We start from the raw sequence: 22137 nt of genomic DNA, 5'->3' as shown, positions 1-22137 counted from the left end.
TAGGGGTTTATTAAAAAAATTTCGAGAATTTAAAAACTGACATAATAAAAAGTGAAGTTATGTTTAATATTTCTGTCATGTTGAAACATCGGCAATGAGTTGTTAACTAGAATCAGTTTAAAGAAAACAATGAAACAATGTCTACGAAGTATTTATGAGCACGTTTGTTATTGTAGTTTCAGTTCTTGTGTATTACTGTTACGGTTACGCGGCAGGCACTTGAAAGCATCACTAGTGCAGCTCACTGTTGTGTGCGGTCTGTTGGTTGTGTTTGGTGCTGGCTCCCCTCTGTCCTCCATTAAAGCTCGTCTCCATCCCCGCTGTACGGCGCAGGCCCGAAGTAGCGCAGCCGCTCTGAGGTTAGTGCCCTACCGCGCAATCTCCATCTATTTCAGCCCCGGCGCAGCCGCATCATCGAACCCGGCAGCGTTGGGGTGAACGATGCAGATTGTTTAGATGTTGACTGGAGTCGGATTGTATTTTAAATCTGTTTTTGGGGGGAATCGTGATCTAGGCGCGTATCGACTTCAACCTCGGAGAGAGAAGAATAGCTGAGGATGAGCCCACAGGCCCGGGCCTGTTATGGCGCTATGTTTTTGTGTGATTTTTTTTGCGCGGGTTTCGTGCTAGCTGCTGCATTACGACGGCTTTCACTGCGCCCTGTAATCGTTTTGTTTAGTGTCTGAACGTGCAAAATAGGTGGCAGAATTCGTGTTATTTTAGACGACCGGCTTTATACCGCCAAATGGTTAGCTAGGCAGCTAATTAGCTGAATGTAGGGCATTGCTAGCTTAGCTCAGTGAAGCAGTCGTTGACTGTAGACCGGCAGATCCGGCTAACTGTACACTACTGTCTGGCACGATCAATTCTTTATCCAGTGCTGTGCAAAATTAAGCTGGTTGCAGGTCACTAAATTGGTTACACATACACATTGTTGTGGAGTTGTGCGTTTCGTGCATCACTGATCTCCTCAGTGTCTAGACTTCATGTACTGCAGCTGGCTATAAATATATTAGACTGAAATTAATGACCTGAATTTCAGTTATATATAATTATTTATTTATTTATTTATTTATTTATTTTTTGGGGGGGGCAGTATTGACGTTCTTGTATGCCACTATAAAAGTTAAAACAGTGTGTGCAGATACATGATTAAAGAACTATTCTATAAATCATCTTTGCACTGTATCAATGAAGCAGGTTATCTACATGAAACGGTCTCCTTTCATTTATTCATAAACCTTTTAACCGCTGTAATTTGATTGATTTGGAGTGAACATAAGCATTATGTGTGTGTTAGTGTGCAATATATGTTTATTTTTCCTCAGCCACACTACAGTGTAACTCCACATACTCATATATCCAGTTTTCCAAATTAATATGGAGTTTCCCATATTGTGACAAAATTTAATTTAAAAGACCCTTTAGTTGGACATGAAATTGTGATTTGTTGTGCTAAGCTATCTATTACTGGGTGGAATGCACATCTTCCAAATTCATCACCTGTAACACCTAACATAAGTGCCCTCTATGGGCAGAGTGAAAGTGGTACAGTCAGACAAGAGTGGAAAAAAATGAATCATTGTTTTCAGACAATACTCTTCCAAATGAAATTCCCTATTAATGCAGTATGACGTCCTCTGGAGGCAGAGCGGCAGTGGTGCACAAGCACAAAGACACCCCAGCATCTTCATCAGACAGCTCTCCCTGTAAAAATAAATGACAGTGGCAGCTGTGCATGGTCACAGTTTTGTCTGAAATATTGTAACACTTCCAAATTCTTGGTGCATAGGAATTCATTTAAATGTATAAATAAATATCAGCATATTGTCTTGTTAAGATAACATATCATTATTCGTTAAATTTGATGTACTTTGATCACTTCCCTCTTTTTTTCCTCAGTAACTGTACTGTGGACCTAGCTGTGTAGACCAGCTGGCTGATAATGGATGAGCACTCCGTTCACCAGACAGAGCACATGACCACCATTGAGGCTAGCGCTGTCAGCCAGCAGGTGCATTTACAAGCATAATAAGTGGTGTAAATTAGAAACAAATTTACTGATATTAATCACTCATCTTGTTAAATTACTGGCCCAGATCAGAAATGTTAACGCCCCACTATAGCGCGAGTCCCAGGTTCATTCATTCATTGATTCGTGTATAGGTACATGTGACCACCTTGACTGACACATCCATGATGAGCGCTGAGGAAGACTCGACCTCCTCCCCAGATGACGATCCTTATGATGACACAGACATCCTCAACTCGGCTGGCACTGATGAGGTCACAGCTCACCTGGCTGCTGCAGGTGAGTCTAAACTCTGTGCTGTTTCCAGAGTGTGTTAGTTGGGTCTGACCAAAGTTACAAGCAGAAGTGCTTCACGACCTGTAGACTTGTGTTGATAATCATTATTAAGGTTGCAAAGTTTGTGGCAAATTAGACAGTCAACTCCTTACAACAGACCATTTTTTTGTTTGTTTTTTTAATTCTTCTTAGCATCTGTGATTAATTATACAAGCCTGGTAAATCCCATAACACCATAATTTAAGCAAAATGCTTTCAATTGAGCAACAGGTGGCGCCAGTGGATTAGTTGTGTAGGCAGTGTTGCCTTCTGTCAAGCCTCTGCCATGTTTTGGGTTTTTTTCATCTTAAAGTTGGCATGATTTGAAATTAAATCGGTGAAGTGCTATTTCAGGTCTTTTTAAAAACATATTTTATATTAAAAAAAGAGAAAGAACAATAAACAGTAACAACCGCATGGGCTGTGTATTTAAAAGCTCAAACCAGAGAAGGAAAATACTTTGTCTCTTTTTACCTTTGCTAAAATCTCTCCCTCCTCCTCTTTCTTTCAGGGCCAGTGGGTATGGCAGCTGCTGCTGCCGTAGCAACTGGGAAGAAAAGAAAAAGGCCTCATATCTTTGAATCCAACCCTTCCATCCGTAAGAGACAGCAGACTCGTCTCCTCAGGTGAATCTAATAGCTTTTCTGTCAGCGGCTATGGTGACCAAAATATCCCTCGCTCAGCTCCTAGGGTAGAATTGTTGTAGTGCTTTGCAGCTTTTAATCTGAACACAGAAGTAAAGGATGGTGTTTGTTAACAGGAAACTGCGAGCCACGTTGGATGAGTACACCACCAGAGTGGGCCAACAAGCCATAGTGTTGTGCATCTCCCCCTCCAAACCCAACCCTGTGTTCAAGGTGTTTGGTGCTGCTCCTCTGGAGAATGTGGTAAGTCTTATAAATAGAGCAGGTAGAAAGCATTAGTTTGTAACACAGTGAAACTTACCATCACACCAAAGCTCAGTGTTCTCCTTCATTTATTTCAGTGAAGTCCTCTCAGTCATTCATGCATATGCAATGTTTCCCTTGTCATAAGAACACACTGCGTGTTAGATAAACTGAATCTGCTTTACATCTTTCTTCCTAATAACTATTTATTTATTTAAAATACTCATAGTTTTATAGCTAGTAATCATTTATTAAAGACCATATTGATTTTGTCTTAATAACATAACCAAAAAAGGCATACAGATACTTATCTTTGTCCAGGTATCTACTAGCAAATGTTTGGCATGTTTTCTTCAGTGATTTTTTTTAAACCTGCTATCACTCTTAAAAGCTCAGGCTGACACACTGTGATGTATCTTTCATGGATACTAGGTAAGAAAGTATAAGAGCATGTTGTTGGAGGACCTGGAGAACGCCCTGGCTGAACATGCCCCTGCAGGTGGAGAACTCGCCTCAGAGCTGCCCCCGCTAACAATTGATGGCATCCCCGTCTCTGTGGATAAGATGACCCAGGTAAGGCTTACTGCGGATTTATTCTTTAGTGGGGAATCTACGCCGTAGCTACGTCTTAACTGCAAACTTGAATTTATCAGTGAGAGAATAACAATCATCATGTCAATATGAGTGACAATAAAATCAATATAGGAATTGTCAGCAAATTCCTGGAGGGTGATTGCTGAAACTATCAACTTTACATGCAGGGATGTAACCCCCCTCCCGCCAAAACAAAACAAAATGAAACAAAACTGACTGACCACAACAAAAAGACACAAAAATACTAGGACACAATCACAAAGTAATGAAAACATAATACATCAGAACAAGCTTAAATGCCTGCAACAACCTCAGCCACTTACTTTTATGCTGTAGGCTCTACAAAGATTCCCCGCAGAAATCTTAATAAGGCCTTCTCTCTATCCTCTAGAAGTGCTAAGGTTTACTCTCTTTTTCCTTTGTACAAATTCACTACTACACACACTACCCCCAGCAGAGGGCGCCAGCCGCTAACAAACCAGAAAGTTTAAACTGTGTCTTATTACTAGTGAGAGGAAGAGCTTAGCTAACTACATGTAGCAAGGTCAAATGCTTATTTGTAGGTGTGTTGTCCACTAGTTCATTTTTGATATTATTGATTAATCTATTCAGCAGTCATGCATTTATTCTCATCCTGAAGAGCAGCATCACCATTAAGAGAAACTCTAATCTGAGAAAAAGCTAATCCTTCTCTTTGATAAGCAGAGCAGCCGTTGTAGGCCATTCATCGTAGCGTTAGTACCACTCGCAGGCCTGAATTTTCTTTTCAGCCCAGGGGAGCTTGGCTTGTTTACTCTGCCGTCCCAGTGCTGCTGACGCATTCTCTAGATCATCGTCACAGTAGGCAGCATGACAGTGGCCCTCAGAGACGATCCACAACCCTGGGAGCACGTTAGCCAATCCCAGTGCCGGATGAATCCTTGGAGGCCAGGTGTTAGTTGGAGCTTGTTTTTCTGGAAGTAGTAGGATGAGATTATCGCGAGTAACCTGTTGCCTCACTCAGTTTGGACAAGCCGGGTGGAAAGGTGTGGGGGTGGGTGTTTTTACAGATATGTGTGTGTTGCCCGTTGGAAACGGGAAGTCCTTCTGGGAAAAGCCTATAAACCTTGGCCAAGGAATGAGAGGAGAGGAAGCTAATTTAGCAGAGACACCCAGTTCGTATCAGAAACATGTCTTATAAAAAGATATCTGCAGTAGAATTTTATACAGCTGAAGAAAACCCAAATGAGGTTAAGCAGAGGCCCTAGTCTGTCAGATATATGGAGCATCTGTAGCAGGTGATCCCACGACTAGCTTGAGCTCATAATTACCCCCTTGCCTTGTTAGGTTCAGGAACCCGGCAACATAACAGCCTTCCTGAAACCTGATTGGACCACTGCTTGGAGGATTAGGATTGGGGTGGGGTGGTGGGTGCGAGGGCAACATGCCACTTAACTCGCTAGCCACTGTAATTTGGCCATCTGGCCTTGCACACATACGTCCACATACGTCCACATCATCGCAGGTGTAAATGGGAGAATCATTTTCCTACAAGGCTTTTTCGCAGGTTAATGCAGGTTGCTGAGCTAGAGTTGGCTCTGGTGGAACTCCCATTACGTGGAGGGTTTGTTGTTCGAAAGCCGGCGTGAAGCACCGACCCTCCATTTTCTATCAAGATCCATTTTCTCATATCTGTTTGCGTGATGCACCGAGGAGCTGTGTGACTGTGAGTTAGAAAAGGGGGGCCTAATGGGGAGGAGGGAGGGATTTATTTCTCCCGGAACCAAATTTAGCTTGTGATGTCAAGGCAGGCGGACGCTGCAGTGCCTCATTGTGCAATATAATCCCCCGGTGATGCTTGCATATTACCGGGACGCCGAGGACACTGGCACTAAACCCCCACCTCAGCATGTCAGTGAGTGTAAGCGCGCGCCTGCTCGGGCTCTGTCGACATGATGGGGAGTGCATATGCGTGCCACTCACTACTGCACATGAAGTATGCATACAGACGATCGATAACAAGCAAATCAGATGAGATTAAGAACGTCATCCGCTCGCTTTTTCACCTTGTCAGGCAGCTGTTATTCAAGTAGAAACTAGATGCACCATAAAGCCTGGATTTTCAGCTTTTAGCGCAACAACATTTTCAGCAGATGGTCACCTGCAAAAGCAGTACTTTTTACTTCATTGTAAGATATTCCAAAACGGTGGACAAGCACTTGATAAATGGACTGATTCTTACATCTATACAACATGCCACATTCACGTTTCTTCTAAGCTTTTAGTGCTTCCTAACAAACATTCTCTGATGGATGCATCGGAGAGAAACTTGGGGTTAGTATCTTGCCCAAGGATCCTTGGCATGCAAACTGGAGGAGCCAGGGATTGAACCACTAACCTTCCGATCAGTAGCTGACCTGCTCTACCTCCTGAGCTACAGCCACCCCAGAGTCTTGACAGAGTCTGTTGACAATAAAGAAATAAGTCTGTACAGTGCACCTATTAGCACAGACTTAATGCAGTGCCCTTGTTTGACAGTCGATTTTAATTTTGACAATACTGACTGTCTCGTCCTTGTTAATACTTCTGCTCAGTGTCCTGGAGCCTTTGTTGGAACAGGCTGTCTGCTGTCTGTTGGATCACCTCTGATGTGCTCACCGTGTCTGTCTGATACATCAGGCTGGAGCCATAGCCATAGATTGGTTTGTTAGTAAACCTGACCCCATTGTTCTCCTTTTAGAAGGTCTGTTTCTATTTTCAGGCCTTGACTACCTCAGCACCCGCTGCAGGTACCTAATGCATTCCTCTCGCAGCCTGCTCAAGGGCGTGTATGCCCTGCAGCTTTCAACATTTTTTTTCTGTCTATATCATCTGTTTTTCCCATGCATTTTTTGCCTCTTTTATTTTCCTTTAGGCACAGCTGCGAGCATTTATCCCAGAGATGTTGAAGTACTCAACAGGCAGAGGGAAGCCTGGCTGGGGTAAAGAGAGCTGCAAGCCAGTGTGGTGGCCCGACGACATCCCCTGGGCCAACGTTCGCAGTGATGTGCGCACAGAGGAGCAGAAACAGAGAGTAAGACAAACACTAGTATAAAGTGATATTTTGCTGGGAAAGAGTACAAGGTTGTAAGTGCACAAAATGAACGTTGCTTGTGAGTACAGATCACTCAACAACAAAATTTTTATTGATCCGAATGTGACAACAAACTAAACAGATGTTGTATTTTACACCCATGAGAAAGATTGTTTTTACACAGTGTTTTAATCCTGTTCTGTTACATTAGCTAGTTCTGTTTGGTGTTGTCTAAAGATCCAGAGCTCTTGCCTTTGCAAGAGTCACCTGCCACGTGTAATTCAGTGACAGTGATAACAGTCCTTAAAGACATAGTTGATGGCATTTTGGGGAAATGCCATATTTGGTTAACTTAGAACATTAGTTCTAACTACTAAGCCATTCTAGACAACATTAGGATTTGGATCATTGCTCCCTTAGTGACACAAGTGGCTTTAAGATAGATTGGTGTGATATGGTATAACATACCAGAGAAAGACACAAAGATACCATATGAAGGAGTAAAAGATACAGTAAACTTGTTTTATTAGCATATATACAGCAGAATTTTAGTAGTAAATTGTTTTGTAGACCTCGAGGAAAATTGCTACCACTCATAAATCAACACTTTCAATATGAAGCTACAGCTAATGCACATCTTTGAAGCTGATTATTTTTTCCTCTTAATATAGCATGAGAAGAACAGGCTTTAGAGGTGCTGGTAAGCCAAGTCTATGCACTTTTAGTAGAACCAGCACAGCTGTTAACACCTGTTCTGTCATTTATTTTGTGTTTTCTGTGTATCTTCTGAGATTGCTCTAGAGCAAAGGAAACAGGCGCATGTCCATTCATTATTACAGTTTAATTTAATCCCATTCTACATAATTCATATTTATCATCTGATTATATTAAGAGATGTACCACCATGCCTTAGAGTCATCGGTCTTAGGAATTTAAATTGTGTCTGTACTTCCTCAGGTCTCTTGGACGCAGGCGTTGCGAACCATAGTGAAGAACTGCTATAAGCAGCATGGCCGTGAGGATCTATTATATGCTTTTGAAGACCAGCAGGTAACCACGGCAACCACCACCCAGCACCACCTGACCACTGCACAAAGTATCGCTCACCTTGTGCCCTCACAAACCGTGGTACAGACCATCAACAATCCAGATGGAACAGTCTCGCTTATCCAGGTGCGTTTTATTCACTGCATGGCCTTCTTACTCCTGAGTGGGAGTTTTTGCCCCTCTTGTTTTTTTTACAGAGCCTAATGCACTTGGTGGAAATTTATTGTTTTCAGGTCGGTACAGGACACACAGTTGCCACTCTTGCGGATGCCTCGGAGCTGCCTGGTGTGACAGTGGCACAAGTTAACTACTCAACGGTAACTGACGGAGAGGTAACACCCACATGCGTTCAAACGTGCCTAGAAATCATTCTTTTATCAAAAACCATACTGAAACACATTAAGTTATTTACTGCACACATAGCCTCTTAAAAATGCACTCTATTTAATGCCACAAAATCAAAACTAAAGCCACAAGTCCATCAATCTAATACCAGCAATATTTGCTCAGTCTTCATTACCTCATTGCTAATGTTCATCTACACTTATGGTCAGAATTTTAAATCCACACAGTGCCAAATGTATACATGCAGGCTCAAATATAAATATATATATATATATATCCCACTAATATTTGGTAGCTTAGCATATTGCACCTTGACCAGACCATTTTGCTTACCATTGCAAGCTTCTGGCATTAGACCTGGCTGGATATTTAACACTCTTCTTGGCAGATTTGGTTCAGTTCATTTAAATTGGTTAGTGGTCCAATTATAAAAGCTTTATGTCGTCAGCCTGTTTTCTGCATTCTAAGATTAGTTTTGATGTATCATTGCCCTGTTGGAAAACCCAACTGTGTCGAAGTTTGAACTGTTCTAATTTAAAGATCTTGGAGGTAGTCTTAATTATTCGATTCACATTGTGTAATGTACCAGTACCACTGATTACCAAATAGCACTAGTGCATGATGCTACCACCATCATGCTTGACAGTTATGCTGGTGTTCCAGCAGTTTCCAGCTCATGGCAGGTTTGAGCGTTGGTGGTTCCTGGGTTCTTTCTGAATATCCCAAACAATTTCCTCTCATCGGGGGACAGTTTGGGTGTTCTTCCAAGTTGGCAAAGGGGTGAAAATCGGAAAAACTTGTACTTACATAAATGAAATCTTGATGAAATCTTTAGTTATTTAGAAATGGCTCCAAGAGATCTTCCCAATTTGTGGAAATTTACAATTTTCCTTTTTAAGATTTTCACTGAGTTACTTGGACTTTCCCATTGTTCTGAGTATTGGTCATTCCTACCAGCTGTAGTTAAATAATGAACATTAGCAAGAATTAATTGACCATGTCAAGTTAAAACACATTGTTGAACCTTCAACAAATCCTGTTAGTGTGTTGTGAGTGTATGTTCATATTTTGGCCTGTATGTATGATTTTGACCCTGTGTGGAACAGAGAAAATGCAACATATGTTTGCTATACAATCATTTAATCCTAATAAAAGAACAGTTCAAAGAAGAAGCCTAAAATTACCATGACATTCATGCCCCTGATAAGTGTATGTAAACTTAAGTATATACTTTGTTTTTCCTCCAGGTGGAACCAAGCTGGGCCACCCTGCAGGGCGGGGAGATGACAATCCAAACGACTCAAGCTTCAGAGGCCACGCAGGCAGTGGCATCCCTAGCTGAAGCTGCTGTCGCTGCTAGCCAAGAGATTCAGCCTGGAGCCACTGTTACAATGGCACTGAACAGGTGATTCTGACAGAACTGAATATTATGTTATGTGATTTCCTGAGATATTATAATAGGTCTCTAACCTATTATGAGGGGGTGCATGCAGTGTAAATGGTCCAGGTACAAGGACAGGACTAAAAAATGCAAACTTAGATCTGGAGAAACTTTGCTCAAGACAACTTTTAAAAAGGTTAAAAAAGAATTACAAAATAGTCTATTGTAATAATGGCTAGCATCCCTATGTTGTTAAGCCTAAACCTACAAATGTGTTAACAGAGAAGAAAGTTTTGGTGTCACCAGAAAATATCAGAAACTTTTAAACAAAGAAATGTTATTATCATGTCAAGTTTTAATTTCACTGAGAGAAAAAAATCACAGTTGCTCAGAAACTAGTGTTGGAGTCAGCAAACACTGACAAGTATAAAAAATGTCATAAATGCACAGGCAGCTGGATGAAAATGGCACAAATGTGTCAGAGCAGGTTACTGGATTCCCTGGAGATACTTTTTGTCCTGTTTCAGCATCTAAATAATTAGCTTGTACCCTTTTATACCACCAGCATGCACGGTGTAGAACCATTAAACCAGTTGTTAGGCACATATTTCACGTTCTAACAGCTATTACCTGCTGATATGCAGGTAAAAGCAGATTAAAATAGCTGCATTTGAGATGTTGTGAGTATAAATATACAGCATTACATCTCTACTTCATTTAGGCTGCTGTGTTAGAAAAAGAACAAAATGTTTTCAGTCCTATTATAGTCACAAATTAAAGTTCCTGTAGGATCACAACAGAAGCAGGTTAATAGTTTGTTGTAGTCTTTGTCGCAGTTAAAAGAAGCTAACCCTTGGCTACCCACTTCCTGAATTACATTTTTTCAGCAGTTTGTTTCTGAAGTCAGTCACCTAGATACTGCCGTGTTAGAATTTTTTTTCACTGCAGTCCTGTCCTGGCAATCATTTCAGATGTGTATGGGTATGTCCCACTGGGGCTTGTTACCTGCACCCACCTGAGACCCCCTCCTTCTCATTTCCCCTCCCTTCCTGCTGTTTACCTGAGCTGAGCTACTCTGGGCTCTCCACTCTGCCGTCTCTGGAACATTTTGTGTCTGTTTTCCAGCTACAGATGGGGTGCAGAGCCTCTTATCCTCACTGTTTTCCTTCTGTGCGATTAAAAATTACCTGAGATGAAACATTTATTAGCCATGGTCAAAACCCTCAGCAAGCTTAAACATCCAATCTAAATTCACATATTAAACAATGAAACAACACACACAAAAAACTCTGTTGTTTCTGGTACACTTGATTGCATCATCAAGAATCTGTTGTCTCAGCTCTTGCATCTCCTCTTCCTTTCTATCGCTCTACATTTCTGCCTCAAGCCTGATTATCATAAAGCTGCGAAACTCGTGTGCTAATGAGCTAGTAGTAATTCTGCTGCATAGATCCAGTATATAACACTGCTTTGTTAGACCCATAGCACCTGGCCTTTAGGGTGATGTGACAGATTCTCTGTAAGTCCAGACTAGAAAAGCCTCTTACAGCTCATGTATTCCTGCGTCTTCACCCCACATCTCTCTAATAACCCTTGGCTCTCTGAGCAGACTCTGCGTGAGAGAGCTTTTTGGCTTTGTACCAGGAGATTGCATCTTCAAGCCTAATTTCTTGTTTGTGTGTGTTTTAATTTGAAATTGCATGTACAGAAATATGTTTTTACATATAGTGCACTTGTGTTCGTGTGTTACAGTGAGGCAGCAGCTCACGCTGTAGCGACGCTGGCAGAAGCCACACTACAAGGCGGAGGTCAAATTGTCCTGGCAGAGACGGCAGCTGCTGTTGGGGCACTGGCAGGGGTTCAAGATGCCACAGGTACCCAATTATCAGCAACACAGCAAACAATGAAGCAACATAAAATAAAATACACCTCAAATTACAGCAATTGCATAATTATAAAGAAAGGTGTCAAGTGTTTTTTTGGTATGCAGCATTGAACTGTAATAACAATGAAGGTCTGAAAAGTCAGTTACTACCTCACTACTGCAGTGCCTGCAATCACAGGTACATTAGTAACATTATCAAACAATCAAACAGTGGTGGTTTATATATAAACTATGTTATCTAAACTGGCGACCACATAAATCAATTTATCTGTATTATTTACGAGGACCCCAAAGATTAGATTGCCGCTCTCTGGAATGACTCCAGCCTTGCCAATATACTTCCTCAGGTGCCCTGCAGTCCAACCATCAAGTTTAAAGTGGGTCTGATTAATGGTTGTCACTAAAAGTGCAAAACAGACACACACATACAGAGATTTATTCATTTATCAGAAGATAGTCACACTGTGGTCATGCGGTGTTTAAATGATGCTCAGTTGGTAATGAGTGGCCCGAGACTACCAATAAAATATCACCTACAGCTTTATGAACCACCAGCAGCCTGAAGTAGTTTTCCAATCTTCTTATTTTTTGGTGAGTCCGTTCGAATTAGTTTCCTGTTTTTAGCTGGCATGAGTGGCACCCAGTGTGATCTTCTGCTGCTGTAGCCCACATGTTGTGCAATCAGAGATGCTCTTCTGCATACCTTGGTTGCAGCGAGTGGTTACTTGAGTTACTGTTGCTTTCCTGTCACCTTGAAGTAATCTGGCTTTCTCTTCTGACCTCTGGCATCAACAAATTATTGTAACTCAGAACTGCTGCTTACTGGTTAGAGATGGTTGTGTGGGAAAATCCCAGTAGATCAGCAGCATATATCACATCAACAGCCTTGCGACACTCAGAGTCATTTGAAGTCAATTTCTTTCTCATTCTAATGCTTAATTTCAACTTTAGCAAGTAATCTTGACCATGTTTACATGCCAACATTGAGTTGCTGCCATATAATTGGTTGATTAGATATTAGTGTTTCTGACCAGCACCTTGAGGTGACTGTTGTTGTGATTTGGCCCTATATTAATAAAATAAAATTGAATTGAATCTAAATTGAATTGGAACAGGTGTGCCTAATGAAATGGCAAGTTTTGACGTAAAAAAAAATCCTCTTGGTAGACTTTAATGGACAAACGGTAAGCAATAAGAAATATTTTTCTAGATTGTGTGTTCTAATGTGTACTTTACAATAGAAAAAAAAATTTAATCAGTGAATGTGTGCAATTAAATTTTACCCATTGGTGTTTGTGTGCACTCCCCAGCCAATGGCCTTTCTAATTAGCCTTACTAAGTGTAAGCTTCCCACCCGTAGAACAACTGTGAGGCCTCTGAGCCCCCACATTGTAATCTGCTCTGTGCTGATGTGACAGATGGTGTGTATTTATGTGTGCATCTTGTCCCTTCTTTTAATGACACGTTATTAGAGGTTCACCCTCCGTAAATGCATAGTGCAAACGCTGCTATTGCCGTGTGTCTGCTGGGACTAGGCTAGTTTGCAGTGACAGCCTTCCCTCTTTGCTCAATAGCACTGATAACAATTTCGTGGATATGTTCCGTCAGTACCCTCAAGGCTAAACATGAAGCTAATGTTTCATAAGCAATAACATTTTGTCAAAGCTGCATCGTGAGTATTTATTATTACTGAACAATTTGATTCACTGGTTAATTTAAACGAATCAGGATATTGAATTGGGAAACCTTTTGTAGCCTGCAAGCTGTCAATCTTTTACTTATTATGTCATCTGATCAGTACAATACACATATTACACACACAAACATGCACTAACACACAATGTACACTAGTCCAGGGGCATGAAGAGGTCCCTCTTGTGCCCTCCTTAAGAGCTTTGATCCACTCCATTATCAGTCCATAGTCTAATCACTTGACCAGCTGTCAGCAGACACCACCAAGCTCTGTTGCTATATATACATATACATGTATATATATATATGCGTGTGTGTGTGTGCCCATCGAATTTCTGTTTAAATCACACTACGGAGTTTTAGAAACCAATGGAATCAGTTTAGTTCTGTAGCAGGCAAAGCTGGGAAACACGGTGTGTTTGCATTCATTTTTTTTTAATCTTTGCATAACGGTTAAAAGGCTCTAACAATTGCCAGGCTACAAAATGATTGTATCCATTAGCCAAACAATTTTAGAAAACCAAATCATCCACATCATCATGAAAGTTTCCTGTTAAAACATAATAGGTGCTACGTCTGCATTCATATCCTATAATGGGGATTCACCTTATTCAAATCTAACATCTGCAGGCTTTGTGATTTGTTTATTTATTTATTTTTGGCATTTTGCTTCCTAAACCACGAGGAGCCATTTGGCTGTAATAGCTCACTCAAACAATTAATGGAGCTGCCAAATCCAGCCCTTCTCGCAACTATTGACCTTCGCTAATCACTGTAGTGCTACACAGCAGAGAAGACTGGTGTTTGAAGTGCACCAGCCAGGGCACACTGCTGATTGGCTTGTGTAGTAACCCTGCACTGACAAAGACACATATATAAACACAGCTATACAAGGCGTGACCCTTCATCTCTAAGTAACAATGTTCGAGTGGCACTTCAATTAGAAACTGCACTTCATCCCAGGTCTATGTTGCTGTGCTAGGCCAAAGCCACGCTCCCTATAAGGTTTCCTCCATAATAACTGTCAGTACAGCTTAACACTGTCACAAATAAGTGTCAAGAGGGGTGAGCAAGAGGCAACAAAAGGACCTTTTTTTGTTCAAAATGTTATTTATTCTCAATTACAATTATATCCACCCTTGTTTCATCTGGGTTATGTGTTTTAAGTGATTCATTTGTAATGTGGACTGGTTGCCTGTAACATCCAGCATCTTAGCTTGCAGTAATGGGAGTGGGTATGAGCCACTGCCATCCCCTATGCTGACCTTCTTGCCTGCCTGTGACACTGTGACAGCTTGCAGGGTGGGGCAGAGCACCACGTGACTGCAGCAGTAATCCCTGCAGGCAGAGACGCACAAACAGAGCTGGGAACGGGGGAAGTAAGCCGAGGACGTTCAATTGGGTCATTGTTCAGAAATGCCTTCTCTGTAACATGTCTGCCTCCTGTCACCAACAACTACCTGGAGTTGACGGGTTCCCAAAGGCCCGTGTAAAACATAAAATCCGTCAACAGGATTTCCTCTAGCAAGAGAATGTAAAAGCAGATTTTCTTAGCAGAAGGGCTGATTTATTATTTTTTAAGCGTGACAACCTGTGGCGTTGAAAAACAAAACCAAATAAACTGTGGATCCAGAAAAATGACCACTTTGGGGCATCTCAAAAACAGAATCAGTCCCTTAGAGACTCCCATGTTAAAATCCCCAACTTCACAGCAGAAAAAAATATGTTTACAACTGAGTACTAAACTACAAATGGTTTTGGCCTCTACGACGTATCCCATCATAATAGCTATACTGATGAATTAGCTAGTTTAAGTCACAGGTGAATGCTGTCTAGGCCTCAAACTGCCCATTAGGCTTACCTCAGCCTGACCATCTTGACTTCCTGTCCATGTTTGCAGTGTCTTTTGAACGTAGTTACTTGACTATTACTGTGGACTGCTGTTTAATTGTACAGCTCACATAAGAATCTGTGCTCCATGTTTAGTGAGTGAAAACCCAGCATTTTATTTGTACTTTATTTCATATTTATTACCAGTGATCTATACCTCTTTACAGTTATGGGCGCACCTGGGTAACCAAGCATTAGATGGTAACTACTCAACTTTCTCCTTTAAATATGCTCACTTAGGCTTCTAAAGAAATGCAGTGAAATGCAACACAGAAATCAAAGCTTTAAAACAAGATCTACAAACCACTGGGTGGTGTCATAGTGGTTAGTTTCATATTTAAATGGGGTCTATTAGTGCAGCAGATAACTGAAACAGTCCTTCACATGTGGATAGCAGCATGTGGATTTGCATGTTTGTCCCCCTGGACCCATTAATAATCAAAAGTATCATTAGCTAGTCATTAGTTTAGTCCATGGTAAACTGACACTAATTTTAATACTTTTAACAATGCAATCTGCATTCACAAACACATTTTAACACTAATTCATGTCTGCAAACCTAGATGGAAATGCATGGTACTGTTCAACATCTTGCCCATGGACACTTCAGCATACAGGTGCAGGAGCTTGGTATTGAATCACCAACCTTCTGAATACTAGACAACCCGCTCTAAATTAGCCAGCATCTAAATGAGCCACCATAAACAAAAACAAGATTTCTGAGGACAGTAGAATAGAATTGGGTAACCAGTGAGGAGTATAAGATCTTCAAATGTCTAATAGGTTTATTTAAAAAAGGTACTTGTGTCCACCTGTGAATGATTTCCCTGTAATATTAACATACCTGCGACCTAAGTACTCATTTTAAACTAATAAAAAATGTATTAGTGATGCTGGTGCTGTATGTTTAAGTCCAACTTGTCCTCTTTTTTCCTTTAGGTTTGGTCCAGATTCCAGTCAGCATGTACCAGACTGTAGTCACCAGCCTTGCCCAGGGTAACCGGCCCGTCCAGGTTGCAATGGCGCCTGTCGCTACTCGCATAGATAACACTGTCACACTGGACGGCCAGGCAGTAGAGGTCGTAACCCTGGAGCAGTGACCTCGGAAGGAGCAGAAAGCACTGATTGGCCACCTAGGAGATTTGTTTATCTGTTCTGTTTTCCGAGACATCATGCTGTGTACAATGTCAAATATATTTTTTAATGTGCATCTGCAGGGGACGTGTACGTGTGTTATCAATGCATTGTGTTTACTATGTAAAAAGATTGCGTTTGTTGGTGTATTTTTCCCATTTAGCATTGTTTTTTGGTTGGTTTTTTGGTTTTGGTTTTTTTTTTTTAGCTCTTTGAAGTTGAGTATTTAGTATTTATTTCTTTACAATTAACCTTTGCTTAAAACAAAGATGAACCAAAAAGCTCAGGAGGAAAGCCACCCCTGTTTCACTGAGTGTGTTTCTTGTCTTTGTTTGGGATTTTTCACTATATTGTCCATGCTCGACTGTTTCTGTTGTTAGGACGACGAATTCAGTGCCATAGTCGGAAAGTCACTCCTGTGTTTCGCCATATTCACAATTGCTGTTCCCACCTCAGCTCACTAACTCTCTCACTGTACAACACAGCATCTGAGATGCAGACACTCCCAGACAGTCTTGCCCTGTTGTTCCCCCCCCTTTTTTTTGTTCTACTGTAATCCAAGTACATGCCAAAATTTTGCAAAGACTCAGGATAACTTCTTTTTTTTTTTTAACTGCTGGATGGCTGAGAGGACTTACTGATGCAGTCTTTTTGTCCACCAAATTTTTTTAATTATTTTTTTTCCCAGTGCATGGATTCGAGGAGGCAACCATGTTATTTGCAACATGAACTCCTTTGTATGTCACGCAGGACTCGGTGGTCTCCATCACTTTGTATGTCACAGGAAGCTGGTCGTACTTGGACAGAAGCTGCACTATTTGTGATCCACAAAAGGATTTGCCACACAAAAAAACCATGCTTGCCGAGAATCAACTCTGTTTGATGAAGGTGTAACAGTTGGTGTGACTTTCACCAAAATTGTGTATTTGGAAAAAAATGAAGTCCAATAAAATGGCTGCTGTTCACCATTTATCCAGTTTCTCGGGTATTATTATACTCTTCATCCAAAAGCCTAACAATTAGTGGATTTTGTCATATTAACATAAAACATACATGTGAAAAGTCAGCTCTATAAAACCTTTTTGGCATCTGCAGGTTGTTTTTGTGATATCCTACAGCGGGGGTGTCCAACTCCAGTCCTTGAGAGCTACTGTCCTGCAGCTTTTAGATGCATCCTTGTTCCAACACAGCTGAATCAAATGGTTGGATCGCCTCTTCAGCATGCCATCAAGTTTGGTAAAGGTCTGATAACAAGCCATTCATTTGATTCAGGTGTGTCGGAACAAGGATGTTTCTAAAAGCTACAGGACAGTAGCTCTCGAGGACTGGAGTTGGACACCCCTGATCTACAGTATAGTTTATACTTCAACTTCTGAAGGTAGCCATAAAAAATTACTAATAATACATATAAAGCCAAAGTTATATGTGCTTTTCACTGTTACGATGCTCACTTTTGCCTTTGTATATCAGTGAGAGATCATATCCCTAATATGGCAGTCTCAGACATAGCTCCACCCACTTGCTTTCCAAGTTATCTGTATGCCAGAGACAGAATCAGAAAAGAGTTGGCTTAAAGGGAAGGTGGCCTTAAAATAGAGGCACTAAAACACCAAAATATTTCTGTGAATCACATGAAAAAAAAAAAACATGGATCTGAAAATGATCATATTCAGCATATAATTTGTTTAGGACAGACTTTTAAAGATTTATGATGACCTTACAGCCTCATTCCTTCTACCTTTATCTGAGAAATACCACATTTCTACACCTTTTACCCATAATGGTGCACTTGCCAGAAAGCCCAATAACCTCCACACTCTCCTCTATAGCACCCCCCACCTTTCCCGTGACAGACATGGGCCTTGATTACATCATAAGCTGCCCGAAACCTCTGCTTTAAAGCCTGGGATTTGTGAGCAGGGCCCTTCTGTTGCAGAGCAGAACAGAGAGAGAAGCGTTCGGGCCTTAATCTATCAGGCGTCAGTGTATATCCCGCTCTTCCTCCAGATTAAAGCCGAACCAGGTTGCATTCACAGATGAAAAAGACCTTATTTTTCTTCTTCTTTTTTAAAATGTATACTCCCTTCTGGGATTTTTCGATTGGACCCCTTAATAAGGTCAAGTGTATTGTGTGCGTCTCTGTGGGCAAGAGAAATGGTAATTTTCCATGTAAGTCTCTGTATAATGTTGCAGTCATACACTGCGTGACATGTATGCAAACTGTCACTGCAGATTAGAGGCTTTATTAGCATGCTTTCTTTCTCGCTAAGTCTCTCCCTTCTTTATTTCTTGATCACTCTGCAGTATCCATACATAAAGTGCATTTAATCTTTTTAAATTTGTGATTAAAGTAGTAACAAAATAGCACAAGATAAAAGCCTTAGGATAGCTGTCACCAGTTTTACCCACTGCATCATATAATGGTGGCACTTCATCTAATAAATGTATTCTTTACTCTATTCAAAGTTGAGAATGGAGTTCTTGAGTTTCATTTCAAAATAAGAGCTCAAATATCTGATAATAATATATGTTTTTAACTTTCAGCAAAATGTTGCTTTATTTATTTGACCTCTCCTCTCAAAAGGAGTTTACTATGAATAATTTTAAATACTCTAAAACCTCATTTTGTTGGCTAGAATGTCTCGGCTGTAAAGTCTCTTACATTAGTAGAAGAAAAAGACTTTTGCAGAATAGTTTAGCAGAACTCAAATATGCCATATACAGGCAATACTAGTTAGACACTACATTTCCATAACATTAACCCATTTACATTACATGCCTGTTGAATAACTGAATGCCTTTTTCCACATGAAGAGGTGACATAGGTATCTTATTCAAAAACAAGCATTTCAGATTCATAAATTACTAAGTAGTTTGCCTTAAATTACCACTTTGATTTGACTTGTTTTTGTAAACCTGGTTTTATGTTTTGGTAATGTAATTCTGATTTAAATGTAGTAAAAGTTGGTGGCTTTGTGCCATCTGGTCCTTTTTTTGAAGGCTCCTATCCTTCCTATATGAAATATGTTTAACTCCCTGATGAAGGTTTGTACATGACTGTGCCATGAGAATAAACATCCTAAATAACCTAAATAACTGCAGACCTCATTCTTCTGGATGAATGAACACCTGTTAGGTGGTTACATCACCTGCATTTGTACCAATTGCTTTATATGAGAAGTTCAACTGCTGCACTGAGGTATTGCCGACATCATGGTGCACCACACTGCAGTGCACACTTTCAAACTTCAGATACATCATCTGACATAAAATCAGACCAGATGTCATTAAAACCATTAAAACCAAAATCTAGGCAACCAGGTTTCAGTGTGAGTGCCTGCGCTCCATCCTGGAGGTGATATGTTTAGTGGTGGAAAAGCTCTCATAAGAGAAGAGGCAGCGATATTGATTCTCCCCCGTCGGCAGACTAGGCTGCAGCACGAGCTTCAGTGGCCCAGCTCCACAGGGGGCACTGCAGGGTGTGAAGGGAGGGGTTGGTCATTCTTGTTGCCTGGAGTCGTGCAAGCAGACTCTGGGGCAGAGCTTTAATCTCCACTAATCGTTTCTTAATACGTGCATCCCAGGCCCTATGCCCGTGCATGCATGCACACACACACATACACACAGGGCCACGCACACATATGGGCAAACTACTTGCAGTCCAAGCCCCCGCTTGCTCTAACAAGACATAATCTCCTACCGCTCGCCCATAGGGCTGGACCACAACTTGAGAATGCATCTCTCATCAAGTCGATGAACTCAGTAACCTGCCTTTGAGGTGCTCCTTAGGGCAGGGAACCCTGCTTTTGACCTATGCATGCCCCTCTAGTGTAAAATGGAAACTTTTTCTAATCTGTGGAAATGTAATCAACTCACTCTAAATCAATTTCAATTTAAATCTAGGCGTCTTGCCGACATGTTGCTGATGAAGCGTCTTCCCCCATAATGTAGTCTAATAGTCTAATAATGGCCTCCTCACCTTCCCGGCTCACACCTCTGTCCACCTTCAACCCAGACACTGCGTAAGAACGATGATAATCTCATTTCACTAATGCTCAGTAGCCTGCATTAGAACACAGGAGAAGCACTGTCTCAGCTCAACTCTACCCACCCAGGAAACCATGTGTGTGTGTGTGTGTGTGTGTGTGTGTGTGTGTGTGTGTGTGTGTGTGTGTGTGTGTGTAACAGAAAAAGAGAGAGAGAAATAGAGAAAGGGGCCAGGGGGGCTGTGGGATAGAGGGGGCACTGAAAAATGCAGTGTAACCTGAGCTGCTCGGTCCATCTGGAGAAGGCCTTGAATTGACAAGGGTTATCCCTCAATGCACTTTGCTGCAAAGAAGATCGTTAGACGGAGTCTGACACAATGGATCGGTCTTTTAAAAGTATTTATTTGCATCACACACAGGCAAATATGTATGCTAGATAAACAGCTATGCATTTCAGTGATGAGTCAGCAGGTGTGCACACACAATTAAGAACATGTCAAATCCTTTGATTCATGCCCAGACGGTTAGGCGTTATACGTGCGTGATATATCTGTAACACGAGACAAAAAGTGCAGTTAACCTGAATCAGTTGCCCTGAAAATATCAGCCAGAGCTGAGATCCTTTATGTCAAGTAGTATGTGTATCGCCACAATCTAAGCACTTACCCACTCTCTGTTTTAATGGCCAATCAGCACAAAAAGCAAAAGAGCCTCTGCAAAGGTCCAATGATGACATCCACGTAGATCAAATATAGCTAGCCTGCAGGCAAACAATACAAATCATATTAGCTAAAGCTGAAGTGTAGGCTATAAAGCAGGATTTAAGCAAAGGCAGATAAAGAGGTTTTAATCCCCAGATCCCCCTGTCACCTACATTAGCAGACCCTGACCCAGATATATGAAGCTCAGTATGGAGCTTGCTTTTTGCGCCAAACTGTCAATGGACTGTTACAGCAAACCAAACTAACATTTGAAACACTGCCTCACTCTCCACCCTTTCCATTTGGGGAAGGGAGGGAGGAGGGGAAAAGGCTGCACTGAAAAGAGAAGGGTAAGATGACACCACACGGTTTGCCAATTATGCCATGGAGCTAAGAGAGGAACCCCCTGATGGCTGGCTGAAGGCGGAGGAGCTGAACCTCTAGACATAAAGTGGAGCACTTCGTCCCTCTCACACTGCAGAGCTGCACTCATTTGTCCACTTGTCAAAGACTGACTGATGAACCATTATTTTAATTACATTATCTGCATGGAACAAACTACGAGCTATCAGTTTCTCCATTAAAATCATGTTTGTCATCATTATTGTTTATTCTCCTGTCCCCACCACCCAAATTAGTTATTTAGCCTACATCAGGAAAAAAAATTGATTCTGAAAATCTCAGCTTCTTCTTTTTTTCTCTGATTTAAACTAATCCAAATGAAATAGTAAGCTGAATATATGTCTTGTTGTCCGAGTACTCAATCCACTATAAAATGTTTGAACAATTATGCGGTAAAACTGTCAGCCTGATCTTGCGAAGTGGAGAACAAGGTAATACTTGCAGTGCTAGACTTTTCATTGATTGCATTCAAATATCTTGTTTCAAGAAAACACTTACATTGATTTTTTTTCCTTCTTGTTTTTAGAGGTGAAACCGTTTCCCAAAGCTAAAAATTGATTTCTACTTGTCCTGCCTCCTGCGTGTCATCTTTTCTGAATTAAAGAAGCCAAAGACTTTGGGAGTTTTATCTAGATCCTGATTGTTCTTTAAAATTGCTTGTAAAAAGTTTATACCAAGTCACTGGAGCTTTGAGGCCAGGGTGTGCAGGGGAGGAACAGAGTCTCACCCCACCCTTCACCACCGTCAGCCACTCACTCATTGACTTAAATGAGCTTCAGATGCTTCTCTGCTTG

At 41.2% G+C, this 22137-nt stretch overlaps 1 protein-coding gene across 2 annotated transcripts; it reads left to right on the top strand.

Annotated features, from left to right (window-relative positions):
- Positions 1–225: 225 nt before the first annotated feature.
- nrf1 (nuclear respiratory factor 1) lies at positions 226–17226 on the top strand. 2 transcript variants are annotated; one of them, XM_031726605.2, is made up of 12 exons: positions 226–359; positions 1903–2014; positions 2167–2311; positions 2859–2973; positions 3108–3234; positions 3667–3807; positions 6722–6880; positions 7838–8053; positions 8161–8244; positions 9520–9677; positions 11406–11527; positions 16060–17226. In XM_031726605.2, the coding sequence occupies exons 2-12, from the start codon at positions 1946–1948 to the stop codon at positions 16218–16220; spliced, it is 1497 nt and encodes a 498-aa protein (XP_031582465.1). In that variant the 5' UTR covers positions 226–359; positions 1903–1945; the 3' UTR covers positions 16221–17226. The 2 variants fall into 2 exon arrangements, with proteins under 2 accessions (XP_031582465.1, XP_031582464.1); XM_031726604.2 differs by having other exon boundaries at positions 8161–8259.
- Positions 17227–22137: the final 4911 nt, after the last annotated feature.

Source organism: Oreochromis aureus, linkage group 17 (assembly GCF_013358895.1).
Source record: "Oreochromis aureus strain Israel breed Guangdong linkage group 17, ZZ_aureus, whole genome shotgun sequence".
Taxonomy (NCBI): Eukaryota; Metazoa; Chordata; class Actinopteri; order Cichliformes; family Cichlidae; genus Oreochromis; species Oreochromis aureus.
The sequence above is the reverse complement of the archived record's forward strand: the minus strand, read 5'-3'. Positions and strand labels throughout refer to the sequence as shown.

Excerpts from the sequence above, each read along its gene's own strand:
- nrf1 (XM_031726604.2), top strand. The coding sequence starts at position 1,946 with ATGGATGAGCACTCCGTTCACCAGACAGAGCACATGACCACCATTGAG. Across the intron at positions 2,312-2,858 it reads AGCTCACCTGGCTGCTGCAG|GGCCAGTGGGTATGGCAGCT; the intron begins GTGAGTCTAAAC and ends TCTTTCTTTCAG. Across the intron at positions 3,235-3,666 it reads CTGCTCCTCTGGAGAATGTG|GTAAGAAAGTATAAGAGCAT; the intron begins GTAAGTCTTATA and ends CATGGATACTAG.